The 27111-nt window shown below is 45.7% G+C and overlaps 2 protein-coding genes across 3 annotated transcripts in view; one reads left to right on the top strand and one right to left on the bottom strand.

Moving 5' to 3' along the window:
* Positions 1–782: 782 nt before the first annotated feature.
* On the top strand, positions 783–19808 carry DRC1 (dynein regulatory complex subunit 1). The gene is given in 17 exon segments (XM_078873639.1): positions 783–983; positions 1658–1745; positions 2652–2764; positions 3446–3710; positions 4515–4652; positions 5829–5915; positions 7079–7201; positions 8206–8345; positions 8971–9105; positions 9634–9871; positions 10190–10324; positions 11700–11789; positions 13194–13301; positions 13699–13973; positions 14934–15083; positions 15693–15795; positions 17878–19808. Coding segments are annotated over 17 exon segments (2373 nt in total). The 5' UTR covers positions 783–858; the 3' UTR covers positions 17938–19808.
* The window catches only part of LOC144945246 (EMILIN-1-A-like), a 33494-nt gene continuing 26184 nt past the window's right edge, over positions 19802–27111 (bottom strand). For both annotated transcript variants that reach the window (XM_078873625.1, XM_078873617.1), the window contains one exon: positions 19802–26421. In XM_078873625.1, the coding sequence (XP_078729751.1) occupies positions 26003–26421 (419 nt within the window). In that variant the 3' untranslated portion in view covers positions 19802–26002. The remainder of the gene's footprint in view (positions 26422–27111) is intronic.

The raw sequence follows: 27111 nt of genomic DNA, 5'->3' as shown, positions 1-27111 counted from the left end.
AGTCACGTAGGTATAAGAAATAAAATACATAAAATAAGTTATTTATTTTATTTTTCTACCTACGTGACTTTATCAAAAGAACCAAAGAGTTATGGATTCCTGCAGTCACGAAAGCCTCAAATCAAGAGGCAATCTGAAGTTTGAGAAGCACCGTCCGCGGGTTTTGTTTTTCACTCCGCACGGAAGGGAATTCCAATGCCGTAAGATGAACTTCCAGAAACGACAGCGTGAATTCCCTGGGGAGGAGGGGAAGGCGTTCTTTATTGTTTGTAAATGACGTGGGGCAGCAGTGTGTTCAGAAGCGACAATGCCAACGTTGACTGCACGCCACGAGAGGACTTCAGGAGAAAGAGAGTCCATGTAAGTTTTGCTATTCCTCCATTGAAGGAGCGCGCACGACACGGGTGCCCCCATAGTTTTGGTTGCATGGCACACAAAAAACCACGTGAAAAAGAGCTTTATAGCTCATCAGATTCCTCCAGCAGAGAAAAATAAAAATTCCCGCGCGCAACGAAACGGCTCCAACTCTTCTGAGAATCGTTAACTCGCGTCCTGATTGGTCAGGGTATTGGAAAGGGCGTGACTATTTCCCCTGCAACGGCCCCTAGCAACGCCCCTCCCTAACAACGCCCCCTAGCAACGCCCCTCCCTAACAACGCCCCCTAACAACGCCCCTCCCTAACAACGCCCCCTAGCAACGCCCCTTGACTACAGCATCCCAAACCCAACTGCTTTGAAACCTCTCTTCACACGACCGATTGATGGCGCGGTGGATTTAAAAACAAAGTTGGTGGTTTCTAAATTGCCTTTGAATCAAATTTGTTTCGGTGGTGGTGAGGGTGGGGGGTGGGCGAGAAAATGAGCGCGGAGGAGGCCGACGAGGAGGTGAAGGCGGCACCTCCGTCTGTGGAGTCGAGCGATCAGACGGAGCGAATCGAGGCGCGGAGACTGAGAGTGGCGGCGAGGGTGGAGGCGTTGAAGAGGTGAGATGTTGACATCAACATGGACATCATCGTCCACATCATCGTGAACAATTCTGCGGAATGAAACGATAATAACGGGTGCGTTAAACGCTCGTGCGCGTGACGATTTAAATGTGTTTGGCTGTGTCGGGTGGTGGAGGGTCGTAACGACACAACATTGGCCATCTTTACGTGGGCCGGCCTAACAGTACATTTCGAAGCATAATAACACAAAGTGTAAAATTATCAGGGAAATTAATCAGGTCTAGTAAAAGAGCCCATGTAAGCTTCAATGTTTTTTGCACTAATTCCTGTTTTTCTTCATTAATCTACTTTGTCTCATGGTATTGCTTTTCTAATTTTGTGACCCAGATTACGCTTGCAAATGAGACTCATCCTGTTCTCCTGAGTCCGCACCTGTTTAAACAAATCAACTTGAAACTGGTCAAATGAAGTATCTTACTATGCTCTTTGGTTCTTTCGGTAAAGTCACGTAGGTATAAAATAAAATAAATTATCACGAAAAATTCAAATCTATCTTACTATGATCATCAACACGATCAATATTAATATCAGCACAATACGCTGTGCCCAATCGTGACTCAATCACCATCGTCGTTGTCATCATGGACATCTAACACGAACTCTTTTCCTCCCACACAAATGTCTGCTTTCACACAAACCTGTGGACACAGGGCGATTCTGGGTGAGACATCCAGCCTATCACTCGATGCCCTCACCCAGGGTGGCCAAGCCCAGCGCCGTGAGGAGGAGAGCCGTCAGGTGAGGCCCAGGACATGGACCCCCACACAGCCATTGAATAACAGCAGTCATATATAACAAATAATTTGTTATTGCCGGGATCAGCAATTGCTAATGTACTAGGTAATATAATTATAGGTACCTCAAGCACACACAAGACACATACAAGGTACACACGCACAAGCAGGCACACAAGGCATGCACAAGCGATATACACACAAGACACACGAGACAACCATACAAGGTAAGCACACACACAAGACACACATAAGGCATGCAAAGACAAAGATCCCTCATATAGCCTGAACAGACTGTTAGTGCTGTTAGCGAGTAGAACCGATGAAGGCTGACACGGCACAGGAGGGGGTGAGTGGCCGGCACCACACCCGGCCGCCTTTGGCTCCGCAGTGGCGATGTTTACACACCGCACCAGATACTCATTTGAGGCTTAGTAGAGCTTGGGGAGGCTCAGGACTGGTTCAGATAATCGTCACTGGTGTTGACCGTGAGCGGGAATCGAACCCGGACCGCCGGGTTCGTAGCACAGCGTGCTAATCACTACACGACTGCTCTCCATAAGTTATTCATAGGGGATGGTTCTAGTAATTATTTTAATCACAGAAAAAGTTAACTTTTATTCATCCGAATTCATGAGTACTAATAATTTATAATATCTATTGTAAGTTTGATTGTTTGTTTTTGTGAGGTGACGTGGTTTTTCTGCCTCGCTGGATTTTTCTGACTTACTGGGCACCTTGAGATATACTGTCCTGCATGGGAGGCATGGTATGTTATATAAGTAATGATGGCGAGTAAAATTTTTTTAAATCACCATTTCTTCAAGATGGTCCGGAAGCAGCTTGTGATAGCGAACGAGTTAATGTGTCTCCTTGCTAAAGTGAGCTCATCTGGCTGTTGCTGGCACAGAGGCTGGACAAGCTTCTGGAAGACGGCACGGAGCTGGTGAGTAATGTACGCGTGGCGGGGGATGCCAGAGAGGTACAGAGGCGCGCGCACAACGAGGAAGCGCGAAGGCTGAGGTAAGCGAGAGGTTGTCATCATTGTCATTCTTATGTCATTTGCAGCCCATGCCTATGGTGTCATCGGCGTTCACCATAAATATTGTCATCCGAATTATCACAACCATTGTCACCACGATCACCATGGTGATCGTGACATCATTATCATGGTCGTGACATCATTATCATGGTCATAACCTTCATAGTCGTTCTCAGCATCGTGACGATCATCATCATCACGCATAATCATAATCATGTTGCAACCATCAACAGGGCATTAGCAGCACTGTGCAGCGTACACAAGAGGCATCAGCAGTAACACTGCTAGCGAGCAGTGCATCACATTCAGTTGAATAATGCTGCATATGTCATTGGAACCCACATTTGTGATATTTAAATTAAGAAACTTTTAACATTATGGGGTGAGACCATCATAATTATACATTTCAGAACTTAGTTTTAGTCAAATGTGACTGGTATCCTGTGGCTCAACTTTTTGAACTCAGCCTTCAATGGTGCAGTGTGCGAACATCATTACTAGAGAATGAGCCAAACATTCTAATTAGGACTTGGCTACTTCTTTAAGCACTATTTTTACCTCCTGGACTGTGAAGGAACAAACTAACGAATCAACAAAATAGGTGAATGAATCATTTCCTCGTGCTATTGACACATCTCCAAATCTCTGCCGTTGCCGCTCAGGCTGGAGAAGTTAGAGTCGGAAGCCCGTGAAAGCCTCGAGAAATTCGAACGCATTGCCAGCGGTTGGCACGCGCCGCTCGGCGGCTTGAGGGACTTCAGCGGAAAGACCAGGGTGACCGCCGATGGGGCCGTCAACGCTGCCACCAACGAGACCAAGCGGGCCCTCCCTGTGCCTCAGGCGCTGCGAGATGCCCTGCATGCACAGCAGAAGCTGTGCGCTGCTCTCATCGAAGACAAGAACAAGCTCATCACTGAACTCGAGCAGGTGCCCTGTGAATGTGATAGGACACCAACGAGTGGAAAGCAAGAACAATCATTAAATGGAAAGCAGGGTTAAGTGTCATGGTTGGGCTAGTGTTAAGGATGGGGTAGGCGTAGGGATATAGATAATGGCTGGTTGGATAGTTTGAGAGTTATGGATAGGATGAGTGTTCGATTGGCTAGTGTGGTTAAGGTTTGCACTCATGCTTGGCTGCCTTGCTTGTTGGAGTTAGGAGTGATTCTTATGTGCTTAACTTGTGATTAGAGTAGGGCTCATTACTTGGTTGGATACTGTGGATAGGATTACAGAAATAATAGACATTTATTTTCAGAAGTCGCTTGAAGGAAATGGAGTAGCCAGAGAAAATAATTGCATACAAGAAAATCACATTCAAACACCATTGTACAAAGTAGATCAGCATCATACTTGCTTTTTTCGATTTAAAGCTTTCGTGACTGCAGGGATTCATCTTCTTGGTTCTTTCGGTAAAGTCACGTAGAAGGGAAGTAATAAAATAAAAAATAAAAAAATTGTTTTATTATGTTTTATTTTTATTATTTTATTACTTCCCTTCTACGTGACTTTACCGAAAGAACCAAGAAGATCATACTTGCTGTACTGCCTTCTGCCAGTATCATCTCACTGCCCGTGCAATAATCCCACATACATGGGGAACTCGGCGCAGTCCACCAACGCCACCCCCTGGAGCTCTGGATTACAGGCAATTTCTCACTGCAAATGCGAGACTTGGTTATGTTCGCATGCATGCGTGCTTGTTAATTTATGTATGTGTGTGTGTGTGCTCAGGAGCTCAAGACACACGATGAACAGTTTGTTCGAGACCTTAAGCGACAGGCGACCGACATAGAACTTCTCACGGAGCGGATGGAGGAGCAGGCACGCAGCATCGCCCAGACATGCCGTGAAGAGATGACGAGCCTGGAGGTAGCGCTTGGCGTGAAGGAATATTGCCCTGTATACAGAAGTCTTGGGTTCGATCCCAACCCTGACGCCTGTATAATTGGAATTTACATGTTCTCCGCGTGGTCATGTGGATTTTTCTCTAGCTCATCCGGCTTTTCCCTCCACAATTAGAAACATGTGTTTAGATTATTTGGCTGCGATAAATTTTCACGTGAGAAGGCCGCACCTTCGATTAGCACGGTTAGCTACGTATGGTTAGAAAGAAGTTCAACATACGTACACAATGCTCCTAATATAACAGTAGTAATTGTCATCGCTTTGTCAATCCACTACTGGAGGAAGATCTTCCCATGCCATGCTGGTAATTGGGGGTTGTTTGATCAAACTTATCCATGCTGGTTATTGTGGATTTGTGAAGGATGATCCTAGCACTGGTTCAGGTATCACTTGCTTTTCATTTTAGCCATGGCTGGGAATTTTTTGTGCAGTCCAATAACCACTGCACCAACCACGCCACTGCCAGTATAAATAATAAAGCTGAATTTTAGAACTCATTTTCAGGAGGGGTTTTTCTACAATGGAATGTTTGGCCATTGAATGAATGAGTGTTTGGCACATGAGCGGAAACCAAAGTACCCGGATAAATTCTAGATTTGAATTTCGATTTAAAGCTTTCGTGACTGCAGGGATTCATCTTGGTTCTTTCGGTAAAGTCACGTAGAAGGGAAGTAATAAAATAATAAAAATAAAACATAATAAAATAATTCTCACGACGTTTCGGCCACAACGCAAGCAGCCGTCCTCAGGTGAAACGTCGTGAGAATTATTTTATTATGTTTTATTTTTATTATTTTATTACTTCCCTTCTACGTGATCTAGATTTGAAGTTATAAAACCCACCACACTTATGAGGGAATGATGCTCAGAGCTCTACACAGATAGATACATTGCTGTGCTGCCATTTTCTGGCCACCATTAAAACCCAAACCTTAATGCCTAATATGCCCAGGCAGTCTCCCATCCAAGCACCTACCAAGCTCAAACCTGCTTACCTTCTGAGGTCTGATGAGATTGGTCATAGACAAAATTACGCAATTGGGAGGTACCATGGCATATTTAGCAATTTGCCATAATGACGCCTTGGATTTTTAATACGAATGTATTTTTTCTGTATTACTTCTATGCCTATCCTTGCAGAAAGAGTTTGAAGCAGAGAGGCGTGAGCTGCTGGAGAAAAACCGCAAGGAGTGGGAGCAAGCGACACACACCAGGCGAGACAGGGAGGTGAGTTTTCACACACACACACAACACCACACTATATGGCCAGCCCAACAGCCCTGCCCTTACCCTAACCCTAAGTGTAGCCCTTAACCCAAGGACTAATTCTCAAATATATGGTTCACTAAACTTTACTTCAACTTTCAACCTAACATAATCCTAAACTTAAATATGACCCTGGTAGTAGGTGCCCTTGCGTGGAACAAGGTGGATGCCAGGGGGGGCGAGTGATTCTATATAGCTTCATAATTAAGAAATTTGCAAGTGATTTATAATACTTTTAAAAAAATTGGACCGCGATGCCGGAACACATGGAATAATGTCACGAGGTCTTTAGCTTCCACTGCGAAGCGGACAACACGTATCTTTTTACAGTTGTAGTGAGTTCAATTGAGTCGCAGACGCACTTCTTGGAGGCACCACATTTATTAAAACCAACACACGGGGCACTTACTACCCCTTAACACATTAACAACCTATGGTGGTGGAACATCAGGCTAATACTGGAGTTAGCTACACCGGACTGGACCCTGGCCTGGGTCCCGGTCCACGTGTTGGTGACTCTTGTAGGACCTAGAATGTAGAACGTAGATTCTTCCAGATGAACAACAGCAGTCGGTCCCTCTCGGGGACCCGGCTTTTATCCTCTGTGGCAGGGCTGGCTCCGCCCTTAGCCACGACCACCTTCTAGAATCCTCTAACAGGTGCTCGACCCTGACACGTGACCACCCCTAGCCCCTACCTGGGACCCCTGTGTCGACTTTACCGGTCACGTGTCATTCGGGGTCAACCAGAGTGCCATGGCCCTTAGTAACCCCATTCCCATGGCCGGCACTCTCACACCCTATCCTGTAGGGGTCGGCACTGCACGCAGAGCGTGGTGCCACTCAGCACTGTCGGACAGCGCTCACCGAGCCCCTCTAGGGCCGGTAGTGCACCCATATATACGTGGTGCCCGCAATGGCAATACATCGAATGCCGTGCCTGTCTAGAGCTGGCATTACACAGTGACATCCGCGATGTCACTAAACAGTTAATACACCTGCAGCATGAGTCAGGGCGGCCACTGGGACTGAACCGTGACGCTTTGCAACAAGCGGCGAGCGTGCTACCGACGGGCCACGTCACCTTCCAAGTCTGAGCCTGGCCGTGGCTGTTTGTGACCACAGGAGCAGCAGCTGGAGGGGCGACTGCGTCGAGCTGAGGATCAAGAGCAGCAGCTTCAGGACTTGCGGCGGCAGGGGGTGGAGGAGACCAACGAGATCAAGGAAAAGCTGGAGGGCGACGTGCAGGTGATCATTCATCAGTCAGCCAATTCATGAGTGCGTCCAACAGCTCATTCATTAATTAGTTAAATGGCATTAGTAATGATATGATTGGTGTATTGTAAATGCTGATGGTGTTGTTGACGGTGTTAACGCCAATGGAGATTATATTGATGGCCATCAAAAAATTTGGGATGTGTTTTCATGGATGTTGATGGTGGTGGTGGTGATGTTGTCATTGTTAACTGTGATGATGATCATGTCAATAACGTAGAATGATGATATTATAACATGCTCATGATGATGTTTTAAATGATAAGTTCTAGTAGTACCATACAGAATGAGTTACCTCTCACTGAGCGGATGGACGACTGGGGGCATCTAACCAAAGGGTTTGGTTTCTGGATTGTAGAGAGTATGGAGGGGAGTAGAGTGAAATGAGACAGGAGAGGTAAAGTAATGCATGGAGGGGAATGCCATGAGGGTAGAGGTGAGAGAGTATAGAGGGGAGTGGAGTGAGATGGAGAGGGGAGAGGTAGGCAGGGGCGAGTTCATATAGAATCTTGACGTTGGTGAGTGTGATCTTGAAAGTGATTCGAGATTGTATTGTCAGCATTAGGGTGATGTGGTCTCATTTATGGGTGCTAGTTTGGCAGCGGCATCTTAGATCATCTGGAGTTTAGAGATGAGGAATATGGGGGGGCCATGGAGGAGAGGTGTGGAAGCCGAGTCAGGATATGATGAAGGCATGAGTGAGAGTCGAAGCTGCAGCTGGTGAAACAAATGAGAAATGCAGGAGATGTTGCACAGATGGAAATATGAGGTTCTGCAAAGTTGAGTTATAATGTTACACAATTATGACATTGAACATTTATGATGATCTTGTTAATATAAAATGACGATGGTAATATAATAAAGTTACAATAATCATGTCAATAAAAATAATGGTGATTATTGAAAATGATCATGTTGATATTGTAAAACGAGGATCCATATTTGCTTGGTCTCGACGATGTTGGCTGACACTCCAGGCCCTGCAGCAGCAGCTGCAGCAGATGAAGGCTACATACCAACTCAACCAGGAGAAGCTTGAGTACAACTTCCATGTGCTGAAAAAACGTGATGAAGAGAATGCCTTGGCCAAGGCTCTGCAAAAACGCCGGCTCACAAGGTAGCACCACACTTGTGTGTGTGTGTGCATGTGAATATTGCACCTACCCTCCTGGAGCTGGGTGGCTAAAATGCAGCAAGTTGGCAAAGCAGGGGACACAGATGGTGCATCTGCCAGTCGTTTCAGTCAGTCAACCCATGGAACCTGGAACTGTCGCATGACCTCCAGTTAGCGAGCCTTCGACACTTTACGTGGCCTCGGAGTGCACCGAGCATGATTCACTCCCAGAAGGCTGTGTGGCTGATGAGTTGCATAAACATACTTTTTTAATGTGGTGAAACAAATATGGAAGATGAGGTATTAATTATTTACTTACAATGAAGTAGGGTTCAGACATGTTGAATTAGTTTTTTCATCAATTTTACTTAGAAGTAGCTTTAGCCCTCGCCGGCCAATTCTAATGAGAAAACAAATGCACTTTTCCTGGAATTTTTTTATTCAGCTGTGAGGTGTGCCAAATGCCTGTTTTAAAAAGAATAAGCGTGTTCTAGTACTCAGTCGTAAAATTGTGTTCATCATGACTATCTTGACTTAATTGTTTGGCCACACCAAAAGCATCACGATATTTTTGTGAATATAAATATTTAGAGATTGTTAATACTGCACTTGAACGTGGGCCCTACAGGCAGCAGGATTTGTTAACCTCCTTGAAGGCCCGTCACGCCAAGATGGAGCGGCAGTACAAGGACGAGAACTTGTCTTTGGCGAGCGACTTCACGCGGATGTCCGAGGAGCAGCAACAGGTGCATAGCCTCACCAGGTGAGAGGTCGGCACACGCGGGAGAGTCACTCCCACTGAGACCTTCATTTCAGCCGCAGCTGTCCAGGGGCTGAGTTTCTGAAAGTATTTAGGTTGTGGTGGGATAATGGGATTGACGGAAAGTAAATAGCTGTTGGGGGGGGGAAGTTCACATTAAAGTCTGTGATACATACCCTCATATACGTATGTTTAACTTTTTTTGCACCGTACGTATCCAACCGTGCTAATTGGAGGTGCGGGTGAAGGACAACAAACTAAATACAAAAAGCAGTTCAAAATAAATGAGTTTCAATCTATGTTTGAAAGTGGATAGCTCCAGTGGCTTCCTAATATCGGAAGGAAAAGCGTTCCAGACGGCCACAGAAGCACATATGAAAGTGCGCGATGCAGTGACCGTCTTTGTTTGATGGTTAGCCAAAAGCCACTGCGAGGTAGACCAGAGTTTGCGTGATGATTTATACTCCTTGACATTAGCCTTATCAATCACCGTTCATCTCCCACCCTCTGCCCTTCCCGTATGCGACGCAGTCACTTTGGCGGTGTGGACGCGCGCCGTTTCCGTGGCGTGTGGCTCATGGCGGAGGAGGAGGCACGCCGCCTCGCTCGCCGGGCCCTTGACGCCGACCGCGCCATCACCGAGCAGCAGCTGGGCCTGGACTGGGAGGCCCCCCCTGACTCCGAGGCCCTGCTGGTTGGGCCCAGCCGTCTCGCCACGAGCAGCCACCGGACGGCCGCAGAGCTCACCAAGAGCGTCCTCACCACGCCCGTGTGAGTAGCTGCAGGGGGACACACTGCTGTCCGTTGTAGCGGTAGTAGGGATTAGCAGTGTGATGATGATTTAATCCTAAGTGTACGCTAGGCAAAACTATATCTGTTGAACTCTTAAACCATAACACTGTGTGTGATTCCCAGAGAGATTAATAATGTGACGCCTCCATAATTACTATCAACTCTCGTTCTATTATAGAAAATGTTACGGCTTTTATTTGTAAATCCCTCAACTAGCTCCTAGCCACGTGCTGTTATGCATAAGTGCTGTTTTGTTGTAATTTGGAGTGTGGAGATGGCACTGTGTCTGTTGAAGGAGGGCTGAAACAAGAGGATGAGAGAGGAGGAGGAAAAGGTTAGAGAGGCAAACACATCGAAGGAAGGGAGGGAATCTCCAGCACTTACCCCTGCAACGTTGAAACGAATCCTAGAGCTGCTCAGCGATGAATCGGTAAGTGTCCATGACTTTTGTAATCAACAGTAATGCTTTGTGCTTGTCTAGAAGGTTGAGCCACAAGTGAGTCTTGGTGTGTGTATGTGTGGTAGAGCAGTGACATAGTGGGTAGCACACTGTACACTGAATGCTACGACCTGAGTTTAATTCGCGGCCATACACAACATCAGCGGAAAGTGGTGTCCTAACCTGCTTGGCCTTCTCTAGGTCTAGTCAGCCCTAAATGAGTACCTGGTGTAATTTGTACACATCAGCACGGGGGAGACAAAAATAGCATTGTGGTTCTTGCCACACCACCCCTTTGTGTGCTGTGCCAAACTTAACAGGTGCTTGTTAACAGCACTTACTCCAAGAGCCTGTTTGGCTATTAAGGGATCTTTGACTTCTGCTAACTAAGTTCCTCTCACCTGACAAAAACATTGGTGACATCACCACCACTTTGCTGTAATTTTGTGTGCAAAGGAATAAGTATAAAGATTTGCATATATAAGATGCTTATTTGCCTCAGCAAACTCAAAACGTCTTCCATTACATCTCATCGCAACCATTACAATGCCCTCCTGGAATCTCGTCAAGGGGACCCCCAATCGCAGCTGTCACTGCGGGTACAAGGTGAACGTAGCAGCGGCATTGGAATATTAATTAGCCTTCCAGTAGGGGGAAATTACTGCGATGTGGTGATTCCCAGTTACATAATTTCCAAGTATTTTTTTCAGATTTTATGAATATTGGCAAGGGGGGCCTGGGTGCGATTCCCGACTCGGGTGCCTTTTCTGTGTGGAGTTTGTATATTCTCCCTCTGTTCTGCATGTTTTCTCTCCGGGTTCTCTGGTTTCCTCCCATAACAACAACAACAAAACATAATGTAACTGGTATTAGCCAAACATCTCAATGCTGAAATATTACCAACTGAGATTACACTGTTAAAACGTGGCTGGACCCTCATGAATAACATTCTTGAGATTCAGTGATACTTGTCTAGGTAAACAAGTGTGAATAAATAAATACGTGAATAAAAAACTAAACTAAACTATTCTTTACTTTACCAGGTAAGGCACACTGAGCTATATAGCTCTTTTTCAGAAGTGACTTGGCCACAAACGATAGCTCAATGAAGTGGCTTATCACGTGTAAATTTATAACAGCCAAATACTCTAAACACATGTTGTTTATAAATGTGGAGGGGAAAAACTGGAGGACTCGGATAAAAATTAACGTGTCCACGGTGAGAGAGAACATGCAAACTCCAAATATACAGGTGTCAGGGTTGGGATCGAACCCACGATCTGTTTACCAGGCGAGGTAGTTAACATCTCGCCACCGCAGTGCGTACATTATAAATGTAATGTCCAGCACTGCCATTCTCCCCCAGGGTTTCTTGGTGGAGCAGAAGCTGCTGAAGCTGCTGGAGCCTCTACCCCGTGACGAGCGCTCCCTTCTGACGCTGCACACCGTCCTCACCGTGAGTCCCATCGTGAACCGCCCACCCCCGCGATCTCCAATGCAACACAAGCGCTCCTGCCCTCCCACCGCCTCACGTGAATAAGAACTCACGCTTTCGTTAACAACACTACTGTGTTCTCAAAAGAAAAGAAATATATAGCAGGTGACGTTTCGGCCAATGGGTCTTATTCATGGCACGTAGATCATAATCGAGTGAATACGAGTCACTTCCAAAGTGCCTCGTGCTGAAATGAGCGCCGGGTGGTGGTAGGTTTGTCACAATTTATCTAATAAAAGTGATTGTTATGCTCATGTTACATGCATTAAATAATGCATGTAAGTATCCATTAGACTCTACACACGTGATAATTGTGGTTTTGGGGTGATGATTAAATAAAAAAAATTAATACGTTTTTATTTCTATAATATATTTTAGCTGCAGGTATTATGCTAACCAATTTTACGTAACATTTTTGAATGTAAAATCATCTATTACTACACGTACAACTTTGTGCATGTATCATCAGCATTAAAAGCGATTTTGACAAATCTTTACTTAATTACCTGCATTTTATATATACAGCTTATAGTATAATACATTCATAATATACATGGTATACAGTCTATTGTATGGGGCTGGTTCAGGTATTCTCTTCAACCTGTAGTTGTTTCCAGCCCGTGTGTGTTTTCCGGTTGTGTGATGGGTTTTTTCGTCATTGACAGGAAATGTAATTTTTTTTTTGCCTTGAGGCAAGTACTTTGGGCATCCCCATAATGTAAATGTACAGTATGTTATCTCCATATATTGGGCTCCCAGCGGCATAGAGCGGCAGTGAACGTTGATGACTGTACTGTACGAATGAGTCCTAATGAGAACAAAACTAGTCTTTAGTTGCTTCTTTGTTTCACTGCTTCCTCTTGAGAGCAATAAACAAGCTCACCTGTTCCCATTTTGTGGTTTAGACAAGGCTGGGAGTACTGTAAGTGCAATGTGGTGGTCACATGAGCATGCATGCAAGGCATGATGGGAGTAATTCCTTCCTCCTGTTTGTGATTTATAACAGGGTCCTGGGGCAGCAAAGCAAACTGTACACATCATGAAACCCATCGCTCTATCATAAACACCCAAGATAAAACCTCTTTTATTTTCAGCTTAAATATCTAAATTCTGCATGAGACTTATTAAGACTCAGTAAACATACCAGTGCCAAAATACATATTAACCACTTTGCTTTTATAATCACTCTTTTGAACTAGTGGTGGTCATACGGAGAGACTGACCATGTCAAAGTGGAATTTTCAACACTAGCTCAGTAGTTGCCAGCGGACGTGAGCGCCACCCCTCACTTGAGCATGAAGGCACTCTTTGACTTCTTTGACTTTTTAATCTTTTGAATGGCGCTTGCCTGTGCCTTGTCTCCAGGCTCTGGGTTTGGAGACGGAGGAGGACGTGAAGAAGCTCGCGGAATTCTTCCTGGCATTCGGAAAGGAGCGGAAGGCGGAACGTGCGCAGCTCTGGGCTGCCGTGAAGGTAGTGCTCGTCCATAGTGCTGGGGGTGTGTTCCCGATTGTAGGATAAATCCGCAACGTGCGGAAATTGAGCCTAAATATAAAGTTTGGATTGATCTGAAAGTATGACATTGCGGAAATTGACATCATTTTTATTACGCAACTTTCATGGCTTTTCCTGCCAAAATCGGTGTCACGTGACACCGAGCGACGTCACTTTTATTAGCCCGAAGAAACATGAAAATTATTACATAATATGCATTTTCCAACATTATGAAAAAAAAATCCAAAATTGTCCTAAAAATCGGAAATGTGAAATGTAAAAATATAAAATTCATCCCGAATCCATACATACATTTACATACATACAAGGTAAAGATCATATTCACAAGCTGCTGCGATGGTGTCAACTTGTGCAGGGAAGTGAGAGGGCTGCCTCTTTGAAGAAGGAGAATGGAGAGGCTGGAGCTGCCAAAGTTGAGGAGGTAGGTGGAGGGAGAGAGAGAAAGGAGGAGAGAGATGGAGAGCAGGTGAGCGAGCGAGCGGAGGAGGAGAGAGATGCAGACGGGAGGAATGGAGGGGAGACAGAAGGAGGAGAGCAGCCCTTGGCGCCCACAAGCGATGATCTCATCGACCCCGACGATGTCCTGTTTGCTCTGAAGCTGTTCATGAAGGAGCATCGCAAGCCCAACAGGTGTGCACGCTCATTCATCCGACTTCATACTCATGATTTAAGTTAAACTCATCAATAATACAACACGATACCATATGTAATTATATACCGTATATTGCCAGCACATCTTAAGACACTGTAGAGAAACAATGGGCATACTTATATGATAGAGAGTAGGCAGAGGAGAAAAGGAAGGTCTCTTTGATTCACCGCTGCTTGTTGGGATCGCTACATTTTCAACTATTTTTGAACCGGTGCCATAAACGATAATACAGCGACAAATTCAGCTCAGCTCTCGTGGCTTAGACAAGGCTGAGAACTCTGTACGTGCAATGTTGTGGTCACGTGACATTACGAGACGTGTTGCGTTGCACTTGTTTTTCTCGCATTTCACGTCAGAATTCTCTTGAAAAGGAGATGTGTTGTCTCGGTGACCTCCAACGTCATTTTATTAATTAAACGTTCTGCATACCCAACCATCCTACTTATCTAGCTGCCTGTCAAAACAAACCTACCTTCATATCTACTTACCCACAGTGGTGGCTCGTCATTAGGGGCTGGTAAGGAGGCAGGCCACACCAGGTGATAAAAGAAATTTGTCAAAAGCACGTAACAATACGTATTTGATGCTAGCCCCTGCCAAACAAGTGTGATTGATCACTCAAGTTTGCTGCTGTTGGGCCTACCCCTATCTTTCTTTCACTTTATACGTTTTTATCTCAGCAATAAAGAGGTCCAGGGAGCCTGGGCCTGATTTTCAAAGCCAATCATATTGCATCGTAAAAAAATAACAAACAAATTTGTGCAGTTTTTACTTTGAAAATCTGTAGGCAAGGTAAAAGGGTTTAAACATTGTCAGCAACCAGCTTAAATCAGTGGGGTCGGCAACTCTGCTTCTGAGATAACTGCAACGAGGCTTCTACTTTGCGCTAAAACTCCCACTTATCGCGCTGCCATGGGACGGGGCTACGTGGGCGGCAGGAGCGGGTTTGACCGAGCGCTGCTGGAGGCCGGGCTTGGTGAGCGCGACGAGGAGCGGGATCAGGAGTATTGGCACCAGCTCGCCGGGATCATCCCCGACGAGCGCCTCACAGTGTGGGACGCGCTGCTGCAAGGCCTCGACAAGTACCAGTGAGTGTGTGTGTGTGCGCATGCGTGTGCATGCCTTGTGCTGGCCACCCACCCTCATGCGTACCGTGCTGACCTTTATAGGTGCTCGCTAACAGCACTTGCCCCAACAGTCTGTTAAGGCTACACGGGGAATCTTTGTCTTTGCATGCCTTGTGTGTGTCTTCTCTGTGTGTGTGCGCATGCCTTGTGTGGTTGTCTAGTGTGTGTCTTGTGTGTATGTGTTGATTGTGCATGCCTTGTGTGTGTGCCTGCATTGTGCGTGTGTACCTTGTGTGTCTTATGTGTACGTGAGGTACCTATAATTATTAGATCACCCTGTACATTAGCAATTGCTGATCCAGCCGATCACAAATTCTCCACATGGGCCATAATGTACACGTACATCCCATTTTTCAATCCACTACTGAATGAGGGCCCCCCACACTGGTCAGTGCGGGTTGGTGAAGGTAGGGGAAGCACAGGACAACGATGGATTTTGCTGCACTGATTATGCTGCCCACATGCATGGTGGTTGCCCTTCCAAGTACTGTTTATATCTCAACTCTGCTCGGCTTCTGAAGTGGCTACAAACAAGACTACACCTCTTTGTCTACACCGTGTGGAGTGCAGCACGGTGCTGAGTGCCCGAGAGGGCCTCGTCGGTGAGACCGAAGCGCTCAGGCGGCAGAACGCCGAGCTGCGTTTGCTGCTGCAGCAGTACATGCATACGCGGGTAAGACGTACACAATGCACGCAGCACATGCTGAGATCCACAACACACCACATACACATCATGCCACACACACCACAATAACAGCTGCCATATTCCACTAAGCGATGGTAACATCATCACAGAGCTTGTGCCAGGCTAGGCGTACTTTGAGGCCACGTGAAGTGCCGAAGGCTCGCTGATAGGAGGTTACAGGACAGACCCAGGTACCATGGGTTGACTGACTGAGATGACACATGCTATATACAGTAATCCCTCGCCACTTCGCGGTTCAAGTTTCGCGGCCTCAGTGCATCGCGGATTTTTCGAACTGATTTAAAGGCCTCATTATACCTGTGCAGTAACACCATAATCATCATCATTCATCATCACATTCATCGAACTGCACAGGTCTGTCATCGTCGTCATTGTCATCGTCATTGTCATCGTCGTCGTCGTCGTCATTACTGGAGTCAAGTCTCAAGATACTACTGTCATTGGTGAGTGTAGAACACCATAATACGTATCGTATGAGAGAGAGAGTGAGTGTATAATATTAAGGTTTTATAATTAAATAGATTTAAGTAAAATATATATATAAAGTGTAAATATACATTTAAACATTCTGGTACCCACACACACATATACGGAAATTCCTAGGGGGCCAATCCTACTTCGCGGATTTTCACCTATCGCGAGGGGTTCCGGTCCCCATTAACCGCGATAAACGAGGAATCACTGTACACCACTTACTGATATATACACCATGCCACACACCGCATCACACACAAGCCATAAGCTGATATACACACCACACCAATAATGTTTAGTGACATCGCGGATGTCACTGTGTGGTGCCGGTCCTAGAGAGGCACGGCGTGCGATGCACTTACATCGCGGACATCACGTGTGTAGCGACATCGTGGATGTCACTGGGTAATGCCGGCTCTAGCGAGGCACGGCGTGCGATGTATTGCCATCGCGGACACCCCGTACATGTGAGTGTAGTACCAGCCCCAGAGGGGGCTTGGTGAGCGATGGGTCATAGCGCTGAGTGGCACCACGCGTAGCATGCAGTGCTGACTCCTACAGGAGGGAGTGTGGGAGTGTCAACCATGGGATGAGGTTACCCCAGGCCATGGCACTCTGGTTGACCCTGGAAGGCACGTGACAAGTAAGATCTACACAGGGGCCCCAAGTGGGGAGCTAGGGGTGGTCACGTGTCAGGCGAGATTCTGCTAGAGGATTCGAGAAGGTGGTCGTGGCCAAGGGCGGGGCCAGCCACGACCCGTGAGCATATAAGCCGGGTCCCCTGAGGGACCGGGGTTGAGTGTTGCTGTTGTCATCCTAAAGATCTACGTTCTACGTCCGAGAGGAGTCACCAACACGTGGACCTGGACCCAAGCTGGGGTCCGATCCGTTGTAGCTACTCCCAGTGTAACTCGTGTAGTTAGCCTGGTGGTCCACCATCATAGGGTGTTATCTGGTAAAGGGGCAAGTTACCCCTTTGTGTTAAGTGTGTTGGTATTAATACATGTCTTGCCTCCAAAGAGTACGTCTGCGACTCAGTTGAACCCACTACACATGCAACATTCTAGGTTTTAGGCAGTATGGCAACAAAAGCAAAATAAACTAAAAAATAATAACTAGATGTCACAATTAATGATTAAAATGTTAAATAATTATCAAGGACAATGACATTAATAGCTCTGCACTTCACTATTATAATCATAATTAAGATAGAATGTTCAAGCATATGTTAGTCCACTGCTGGATGAAGGTTGTGCCAGTCATGGGGGTTATTTGAGCATACTCAACCATGTGCCAGGCGATGTGGGTTGTTGAAGGGAGGAGGCCATAATTAGTTCAGATATTACTTGCTACTACTATTAGCTATAGGTAGGAAATGGACTCAGGTGAACGGGTTCATAATGCAGTGTGCCAACTGCTGTGCCAGTACCATGAATCCAATACACTGACCCTAACCCTCACTTTTTATTTCTCCTGAGTTTCTACACTCCCCTTCTGCATATCTCTTTCTGCCACATCCACAAATCTCCCTGCACTGCCCCCCATGCCCCACTGACTCCACGCTTTCCTGTGCAGGTAAACCCCGAGATGAAAGAGCCCTCTTCTAAATCCTTCGAATGTGCTGTCCTGCCATGATCTCCGAACGAGGCCGGGGGTCAAACGAGAATCAAGTGAAGATCACCCGCGAGGAGGTGCTGGAGGGACAAAAGGTCACAGCCACTGCTCCAATTACTTGGAGTGCGAGAAGAAGTGGAGATCACCGTGAGGAGGCGAGAAGGCTTCAGAGGGACAAAGGGTCAGAATTACTGCCCCCGATACTTGGAGTGTGAGCGTATATTTTATAATTTCTGATAATTTCCATGGGCAATTGCCAAAGCGCTCTTGCTAAGGTGGACCTCAAAGACCATGAAATGTCATCACTCACAAGTGACAACCGAAATCTGAATTTGATACATTTTCCTAGAAAATAAATTAATAACGCAGCCTGTGCAACTACATTCACCTATATGCCCCTTATAAAGAAGGACATTAATATGAAATTGAATAAGTAGATGTCAATCGTATGGTTAAATAAAGGACAACAATTGAAGAAGCTGTTCAATGAATAATAATTATTGGCTGGTGAAGCCTGCATTACCACTGTGAGTGTTCACAGGTGAAACATGCCAGGCCGAGACAGCTGGGGTCAGAAGCTTGACACTTTAACTTTTCTAGTGCTCACTAGCTTGTTCAATATAGAGCACCTATGTATTTACTTCCAGTGACTACTATAAAATGATAATGTGCCAAGGAGAATGATGCTTGATTTTATTTTGTCAGGAGAGTGGGAGCAAGGGGAAAACCAGAGCAATGGCTCTAACTCCAAGAATTGTGGGTTTCAGATGTTGTCGTTCTCACATTCACCTGAAAGCATTTTACTTTCCCGCATTTTTATTTTGCTTTTTAGTTATTAAAATACATTTTCCGAATCACTTATTTTTCCACATTCGTATTAATTTGCAGTTGCAAAGTATCAAGCGTCTGATCATTACAATATAATGTACAGCCCTTTGTCAATCCACTGCTGAATGTAGGATCCCCTAAGTTGCGTCAATCGTGGGGGCTATATGACCATACTTCACCACACTAGTCAGTGCGAGTTGGCAAAAACGGGGTCTGTCTGGTGAGGTTATACCAGCGAGGTTTTTAATTATTTCACTTGGCCCCAAAGTGCACCCAGCCTGGCACATAAGTGTCATGGTAACTGACACTTCATGGCGAATGGCAGGTATTGTTGTTGTTGCACAACTTGGGTTTTTGAGACGGATACAAAGCAAGCCGTTCCAACATCCGGACAAGGCCAGATGAATAGTACTCTCACTGCAGAACAGGGGGAGAACATACAAACTCCTCTCATTCTCACTATTGTTTGTGTGTAGTCAACTGTGTGTTCACCTGCATGTGTACACTCACGTGTGTATGCACCTGCGATCGTTGAACAGTGTTCACGTCTGTGCATTAACCTGTGCGTGTATTCACGTGTGTTCAACTGCATGTGTTCATTTATGTGCGTACGCTCACCTGTGTATATTCACCTGTTAAACTGTGGAACTTGTTTGCATTTACCGATGTGTGAGTGCTCACCAGTATGTGTGCTATCATGTGTGTTAAACTGTGTTTGTTTACCCGGACACAGACTCATAAGTGAGCTCCTCCGTCAGGCAAGGCTGCCTTGCCTTGATCATGTAGCTCACATGCCCAAGCAGCTTCTGATTGACTGGCTAGAGGGAGCTAAACAGGCATGGTTTGGGCTAGAGAAGAGATGAGCTCATGTGGTAGAGGATGTGGAGCTGAGTGGACTTGCCAATAAGTGGTACCAGTGGTGTCCAGATCGGCCTCTGTGGAGGCTCATCACCATGTGGACATTTCATTGTCCATAACATGAATGACACCGTTGCCACCATGGGAAGGAAATTGGGAGAACAATGCAGAGAGGAGACAGCAGAGTCAAGAGTGGTATCGAGAAAGTGAGTTTAATTATGACAACGCAAGCGACAACAGTCCACAGCTGATGGAGAGTTATTTCGTCAATGAGCACACATCTCCGAAGGTTCATTTGCATCTGTAACAACATTTCTCAAAGTACACAATCTGAAAGGTTAAAATTATACACTGGTATTCATATGCATTATCTTTAGTTCAATTGATGTTTTTTTTTTATATACTGTTCTTTACATATTTTATAGCCTACCAAGTTGTAGCCATGAGTTGGGGATAGAGAGAAGCTCCGTGTGATTTGGTTTTCTCTGCCTCGCTGTAAGACAGTTTCTGGTTTAGGTTAACCCTAAGCCTGAATGAAATGTCTTATTGTGCCAGGGATGGGGAACCTGGGAACAGTAGCCCCCATGAGGCCTACCTCTTCAAAACGGGCTGCTCACAATAATTACACCGTGTAACAAAAAAACATTTTGTCCCTGGCTAGTAAGTGTTATTTCCTCATTGCTTATGCCTCAAAAGTACAGAAAATGGCTATTATTCCTCACAAACCAGGACAGTGATATTTTGAAATGTACCTATTTTCAATGAGAAAACGTGTGCATTTGTATCATTCCTTCACAAAAAGTCCTGGTCACAAAAGCAAAGTTTGTGGGGAATAATTGCCATTTTCTATACTTTTTAGGCATAAGCATTTAAAAAATAACACTACGCAGGGACAAAAATCGTGTTACATAGTGTTATCCATCACTCTGCGGGACTGCGATCCGACGTCAACTGTGCGAGTGAGAGGATACAACAGTGAATTTGAACAACAACGCAGAATGTTTGCTGCGCACAAACAGCAGGAAGGCACAATACCCATCATACCTGGCATGCGTGCCATGTGATCACCAAATTGCATGCACAATACTCCCAGCCTTGTCCAGACCACCAGCTCAAGAGATTAATGTGTGGCATGCAATGTAATCGCAAGGCATGATGGGAGTTGTGAGTGTTGTTAGATTGAATTTGTTTCCAGCCTGCGTGCATTTCGCTGCTGTGGTGATGGGGTTTCTCATCATTTGGGAAGTCTTGGATTTGAAATAGCGAGGGGAAAGCAGCCACAGGCATCGCATGGAGCGGTAAAGGTGGGCCCTCATTCGTTTTTTTTTTGCTTTATTATTGGATAACACTTCAAAAAACGTATTAGAAAAGAACATGGGTGAAACGGCTCGGTTTTCAGAAGATCAGATGTTCTGGAGAATCTGTTGTTTCCCAGCGTGCTGTTGACCATGGGAAGGACTACCTATTGGATAACGCTAACAACCTGCGTGGTAATGCCTGCCAAAGGGTACCCGGTCAAAAGTCCTATTTTGACCCTCGATAAGGAGGAGGCTTCCCCACCCCTGTTTAGTGGAGAGGTTTACGTTCGTGGAGTCCAAGTCAACGTCAGCATCCACTTCCCCTGTTGGTGATTGATACTTTTTGTGATTTTTTTTGGCAAAAACGTGCTGACATTTCTCATCACCGAGAACGTTTTTTGGTCATTTTGTCAACATACAAATCTGGTCGAAAGTTGTTTTTGCCACTCAGACGAGCATCGGACAGATGCAAGCTCCCCTTCACTGCCCTGAACCAGTGGTGGATAATATGATTGTGAAGGCAAATCGGCAGGCTAACCACCATACATTCTCATGTTATTGACATGAGAGGGGTGACTGGCTGAGACAACCCCGACTGAGATTTGAACTCGCAACTTTAGGGGCGTAACGATGCGTTGGTTAATCTGTTGATGCATTGAAATCACATTCTAAACAGTCGATGCTTTCCGATTTGCATGCGACGTTAAATGTGATAGGCTTACATGCGTCCAACGGCTAAGAGAGGCCACTTGTGTTCACCGCGATGTTAAAACGTTCGTTGGAGCGAATCGCGACCCTGAGCCCGCAACAATTCATAGAATTGATGGCAGGGAGAGGAGAATGAATCATTACACTGCTCTCGAAGAGTGTTTCTCTCACAACTCCAAAACAAGCAGGCCCTCTAACTTGCAGCATTTGACTTGCAACAACCGTTCTCTCTTCTTGCGTATGATGACAGCAACGTGTTCAGCAGCTAAATGCCAACGTCAAGGCTTGCTAGCCATGAGAGGGCTTCATGAGGAAGATTGTGTCGTTGTTTTATTCTTCCTCTGCTGATGCAGCACAGGTTACGGTGGTTTACTATGTGGTCCATCGTTTGGGTTACATGGCAACTGTAGTATAATGACAGTGATTATTCGTAGAAGGGGGGAGTTGACTCATTGATTGCTGTATTTTATTTAAAAATACAGTGAACAAGGGCATATATGTCATATGTATGTTCGTTGAACTTCTTTCGCACCGTACGTAGTCAACCGTGGCATTGGAATGGCACCCAGTGGTCAGTGACCGAGGGGGGGGGGGGAAATAAATGTAGATGAACAGTTCTTGGAGTTTTGGCGTAAGCTGTGAAGAGGGGAGGAGAGACGCTATCCTGACGCGTAACGGCGTTGGAACGGCGTTGGCCGTTGTGACATCTTGACTTTTAAAATAAGCCAATCGTTTGGGGCTGGTGCAACACGTGTTTTGGAAGAGGCTTTGTCGAAAACATTTCGACCCCACGTCATTCTAACACTACAATGTGACAATAAAATTGTATAATGTGTAACGCAAGTGTTTGACCTATAATAATGCTGCGATAATGATGATACATGATAAATTGACACCGATAAGTAATAATCATATCAATAACAAAAAAAGTTATACGAATGACATTGTGATTAAATAATGACAAAATCTGACAATATAATACGGTCCAATCTCTACAGCTGATATTAATACAGTACAGTAATGGTAACACGTTACATCTTTGGCATAACATCTATAGCACCAATCGCCTCGCTGGCTCACGCGTAATTTGCTCAAACGACACTGCCAAGCGTTGCCAGAGTCCACAAACCCACCCGGTATTATTTTCCTCTTTTTAAACCAAAAATATCGGTTTACTTCTCACGTAAAAACACACAAAATGTAAATCCGTGTTAATAAAAGATAAGCAAGCCTGCATGGGCTGCTTTAATTGAAAGGGAGACGCCTCCATCCTTTCCATGTGTTTAGGCAGCACAGAATTCAGGGGAGGTGACCACACAAGCCCAACACATTACCCATAGCTGCCAGCCTAATCAGAACGATGTCAATTATAATTCTCAATTATTTAAACGGGGAAAGCCCTCACTGATAACCCCTTTTCCACTTGCACATCCAAGAGCCGTGCTTGGGATGTGCCGAGTCCGCGCGGCAAGGGCTAGGAAGCACGGGTTTGTTTTTTCCCACTGCACGAGCCGTGCCGCTGACGTAACGCACAACAGATAACGTCGTGACGCGAGGTGTGCGCACACTGACGTGAGATGTATCGTTGCGCATCGTTAGCACCACCCCGAACACGGCTTGAACTTGAGCCGGATTCAGGTGTCTTGTGCCAGGCCAGCGTAGCACGACCTGATTCCAGCTCGGCTCGGCAGATAACCAGCGGGGAAAAAAACACATCCGTGCCACGCTGGCCCCATGCTGACATTAGCTCGGGTGTGCAAATGGAAAAGTGGTATGAATCTCAAGGCTAGTTTTCAGGAGGATCCTGCAGTGGGATGCTTGGCCAATTTTAATGATGTGTCATTGGCTTTGTGTGGGAGGGCACCAGAGAACCCGGAGAAAACTCATCACGCATACCAAGCGAGTGACTCAGCCATCACATCGCCTTAAACATCTGCCTGGTGTTCATCCATGCAGGTAACTGACCAGACTAACCCTGCTTAACTTCCGAGATCTGATAAGTGAGGGTACATTTAGGGCGATTTGGTCATAAGCACAAGGTTTCGCCATTCAATAGAACTGTGTCGCCGAGCTGGACTTGCGTAATTTATTTTAGGTTCGTGGGGGTTCATCAGCAGCTGGAGAAAACGCTGCCCCCGTTTATAATTAAAGAGCTTCAAAAGTAATCAGAACACTTGGAAGCAAAACTGCGCATCACATATTGCAGCAGGGAGTGCATTTCCCTGCTGCAAGCTCTTGGTATTTGCAACTTTCCAGCTGCCCTTTTGCGAGCGTTAAAACAGTGCCCATCCCCGTTTGATCCACCAACCCCAATTATTTTTGGCAGCCATAGTTTCATATAGGCACCCGTTGGACATCATGTCATGATACCTTGTACACTCATACGTATATATATATATTTTTAAAGACATTTTAACACACTTCATTAATCAACCGCAAGGCATTACTGCGATTTCACAAATAATAAATATACACTTATTATTTTTTTACCCTTGTACGATTTCTCTGTGTCGGGATCAATAATAATAGTCACCATGAATGTGTCCCCGCGCTCACAAGAGAGTTGGGTAGTGCTTATCTCCGCACTCAGTCCTGAGCCAGAGGTGAAAACGCCACATTACTATGACAAGAACCATGTCTCCTTTGATGAATGCAACAATTACTGCTTCTGAGTTCCACGCATCATTGGTGCTCATTGTATCCACCCAGTAGTGATGGTTATGATGACGGTTATGATGATGATGATTATGATGATGATGGTCATGATGATGGTTATGATGATGGTCATGATGATGATTATGATGGTCATGATGATGGTTATGATGCTTATGGTTATGATGGTTATGATGATGATGATGGTTATGATGATGATGGTCATGATGATGATGGTCATGATGATGGTTATGATGCTGATGGTTATGATGATGATGGTTATGATGATGGCACAGCGCCGTGGTGATGTCACCATCACTTAGTGGCGAACTGCGGTTGTTTTGTTATGATTATGGTGATCATGGTGGTGGGGTTATGATGATGGTAATGGTGGTGATGGTTTTGGTTGTGATAATGGTTATATGGGGAGGTTATGGTTGTAGTATTGATGATGTTTATAGACGACGATAATGGTGGTTGCTATGTTGATTTTGATGATATTGAGTGAAGATGAGGATTATGGTGATGTAGATTTTCTTCAATGATAAATCGAATTTTTTTATTGATGATGGTGATATATTAATGATGACGATGATTGTTATTTATTGATGATGACGAATGGTAGGCTGAGTCAACCCTAACCAGCATAGTCAACTCACAACAGTGAAATCATAAATCTGGCCCTTCACCAGCCAAGCTATTATGACAACAATGACAACGCACTGATTAAACCAAACTAGCTGGCAGGGTGGAGATTGTGGAGTGGGGAGAGAGGAGTAAAGAAGACCTGAAGAAGATTCCTCTGCAGTTATTGCTAATAACAACAGCGATTATAATACTCTAAGTAATGCTGATGTTGAAAACCCTTCATGTGATCACCGTTACTTTAAAATACCTTAGCTGCAGTTAAATAAATACTGTAAATTTTTAAACCTAGGCACAGCCAATTAAACTATGAGTGCACATGAAAGATATCAGGTTGTCTATCAACTCTCCTTTTAATCTTCACATTTGCAATTCTAGGTGCCTTTATTGTAGGAATGTGCATATGTACGTGTGCATGTATTGTAGTATATTAGTACGTGTGTGTGTGTATGTGGTTGTTGTTGCATATGCATGTACATTAAGTGTGTGTGTGTGGGGAGCAGTGGTGTAGTGGTTATTGCACGGCACTCTGAAATGAGTAACCTCCATTCGATTGCCACACAAGCAACATCAGTGGTGGGTGATATCTGAACATGCTCCGGGCCTCTGCTAGTTCGACTCAATCTAAAATGGGTACCTGTTGATGTGTGTAAAGATCAGCACCGGCGAGACAAAGGTTTGTGGTGGTGGCTACATCACCCATTCATGTGCTGTGCCGGCCTTATCAGGTTCGAACAGAACTTTCCCCACATATCTTTAAGGCTATACAAGGAACCTTTGTCACTGGTGTGTGTGTATTCCGACTTCAATAGGTGCTCGCTAACAGCAGTTACCCAAAGCAGCAGTCTATCAGGCTACGTGGGTGATCTCTGAGTGCACGCTTGTCGCACAAGTACACTAGCACAACTATAATTCCGTCAACCAGAGTTCCATTCCACATCCTCACGTACGGCACACCGAACTCTCAACTCGGCCTGTGCCTCCCCAAGGTCGGCTCGGCCTAAAACCAGCAGCGTCTGCACAGCGTCGGTGGCGGTTCGAGAAGAATGCCACCTGCGTGAACGTCCTCGACCTCCCGACGCTCGCCCGTTCTCCCCCTAACCGTCCCCGCCATCGTCGTCTCTGTCGTCACCGTCGTCGTCCAGATCGTCGCCGCCGTCGTCGTAGCCGACAGCGTAGTTATGCACGTCCCTGTCCTCGTAGAGCAGCGCGGCGCTGAACGTGGAGTAGGGGTCGTCCGAGGCGTGCAGACGCCCCTCGACGAGCTCCAGGCAGAGCGTGTCCCCCTCGGACAGCGACAGCACGGCGTGGAGCACCGCCACGCCCGGCGGCTGGGCGCCGTCGGCCCGTCGCGGGCCCTGCGCCTTCTCGATCTCCTCGGCCCTCGGGCCCTCCGAGTCGAGGTGGAGCAGCGAGGTGTTGGATCGGCTCAGGATGGCGAACACCTTGCTGCCCCTCTCCGCCACCAGCACGGCGCCCACCAGGTACCGTCCCGAGATGGGCGCCGTGAACATGCCTGCGCCGTGGCCGGGAGTGCAAGCGGAATGAGAATCGTCAGAATCTTAATTTGGGCTGGAGGAGGAGTACCGATGAGCTATGAAGCTCTTTTTCACAGATGACCGGTAGGGGCGGGTCAAAAAGCTACAACAACAACAAACAATACAAAAACCGAAAGGAGCGCAAAATATAAAAAAGGGAAGCAAGTCATGATGAGTAAATTAAAAAAACCTACAAATTGCAAAAGTACATCAATTCCTTCCGATTTTCCAACACCAAATGCTAGCTTGGGGCAAGGCAGCAAAGCAACAACAGTCCCAGATCACACCAAGACAACACACAGTCCCTCAATAAATAAAAGTGCAGATTAAAAACAACACTTTCACGGTTGCTGTGCACAGGCCCAAAGCGCCAGTGACAAATGTGGCCAGCAACAAATGTCACTGTTGAAGGTGTGATTGACAAGAGTACAACACATCATGAGGCCTCCTTTGCCAGTAGCAAAATATACTAATAGTGCTTTTCCCCTTTTTTCGGCAAACAAAACTGACACCTTTTGCAAGGAATCATGTTAACATTAACCACAATATTTGCAGTCAAATGCAAACAAAAAAAAGCTGTCTCTGGTGTGGAACAATCAGTTTCAAGGACAATGCATAAATTATCAGAGTTTTGTTAGCATTTGACTGGAAGTATTGTGGTTAATGTT

The sequence above is a fragment of the Lampetra fluviatilis genome, chromosome 2 (assembly GCF_964198595.1).
Source record: "Lampetra fluviatilis chromosome 2, kcLamFluv1.1, whole genome shotgun sequence".
In the NCBI taxonomy this organism is placed as follows: Eukaryota; Metazoa; Chordata; class Hyperoartia; order Petromyzontiformes; family Petromyzontidae; genus Lampetra; species Lampetra fluviatilis.
Note: the sequence above shows the minus strand (reverse complement) of the source record. Positions and strands in the feature narration are given on the sequence as shown.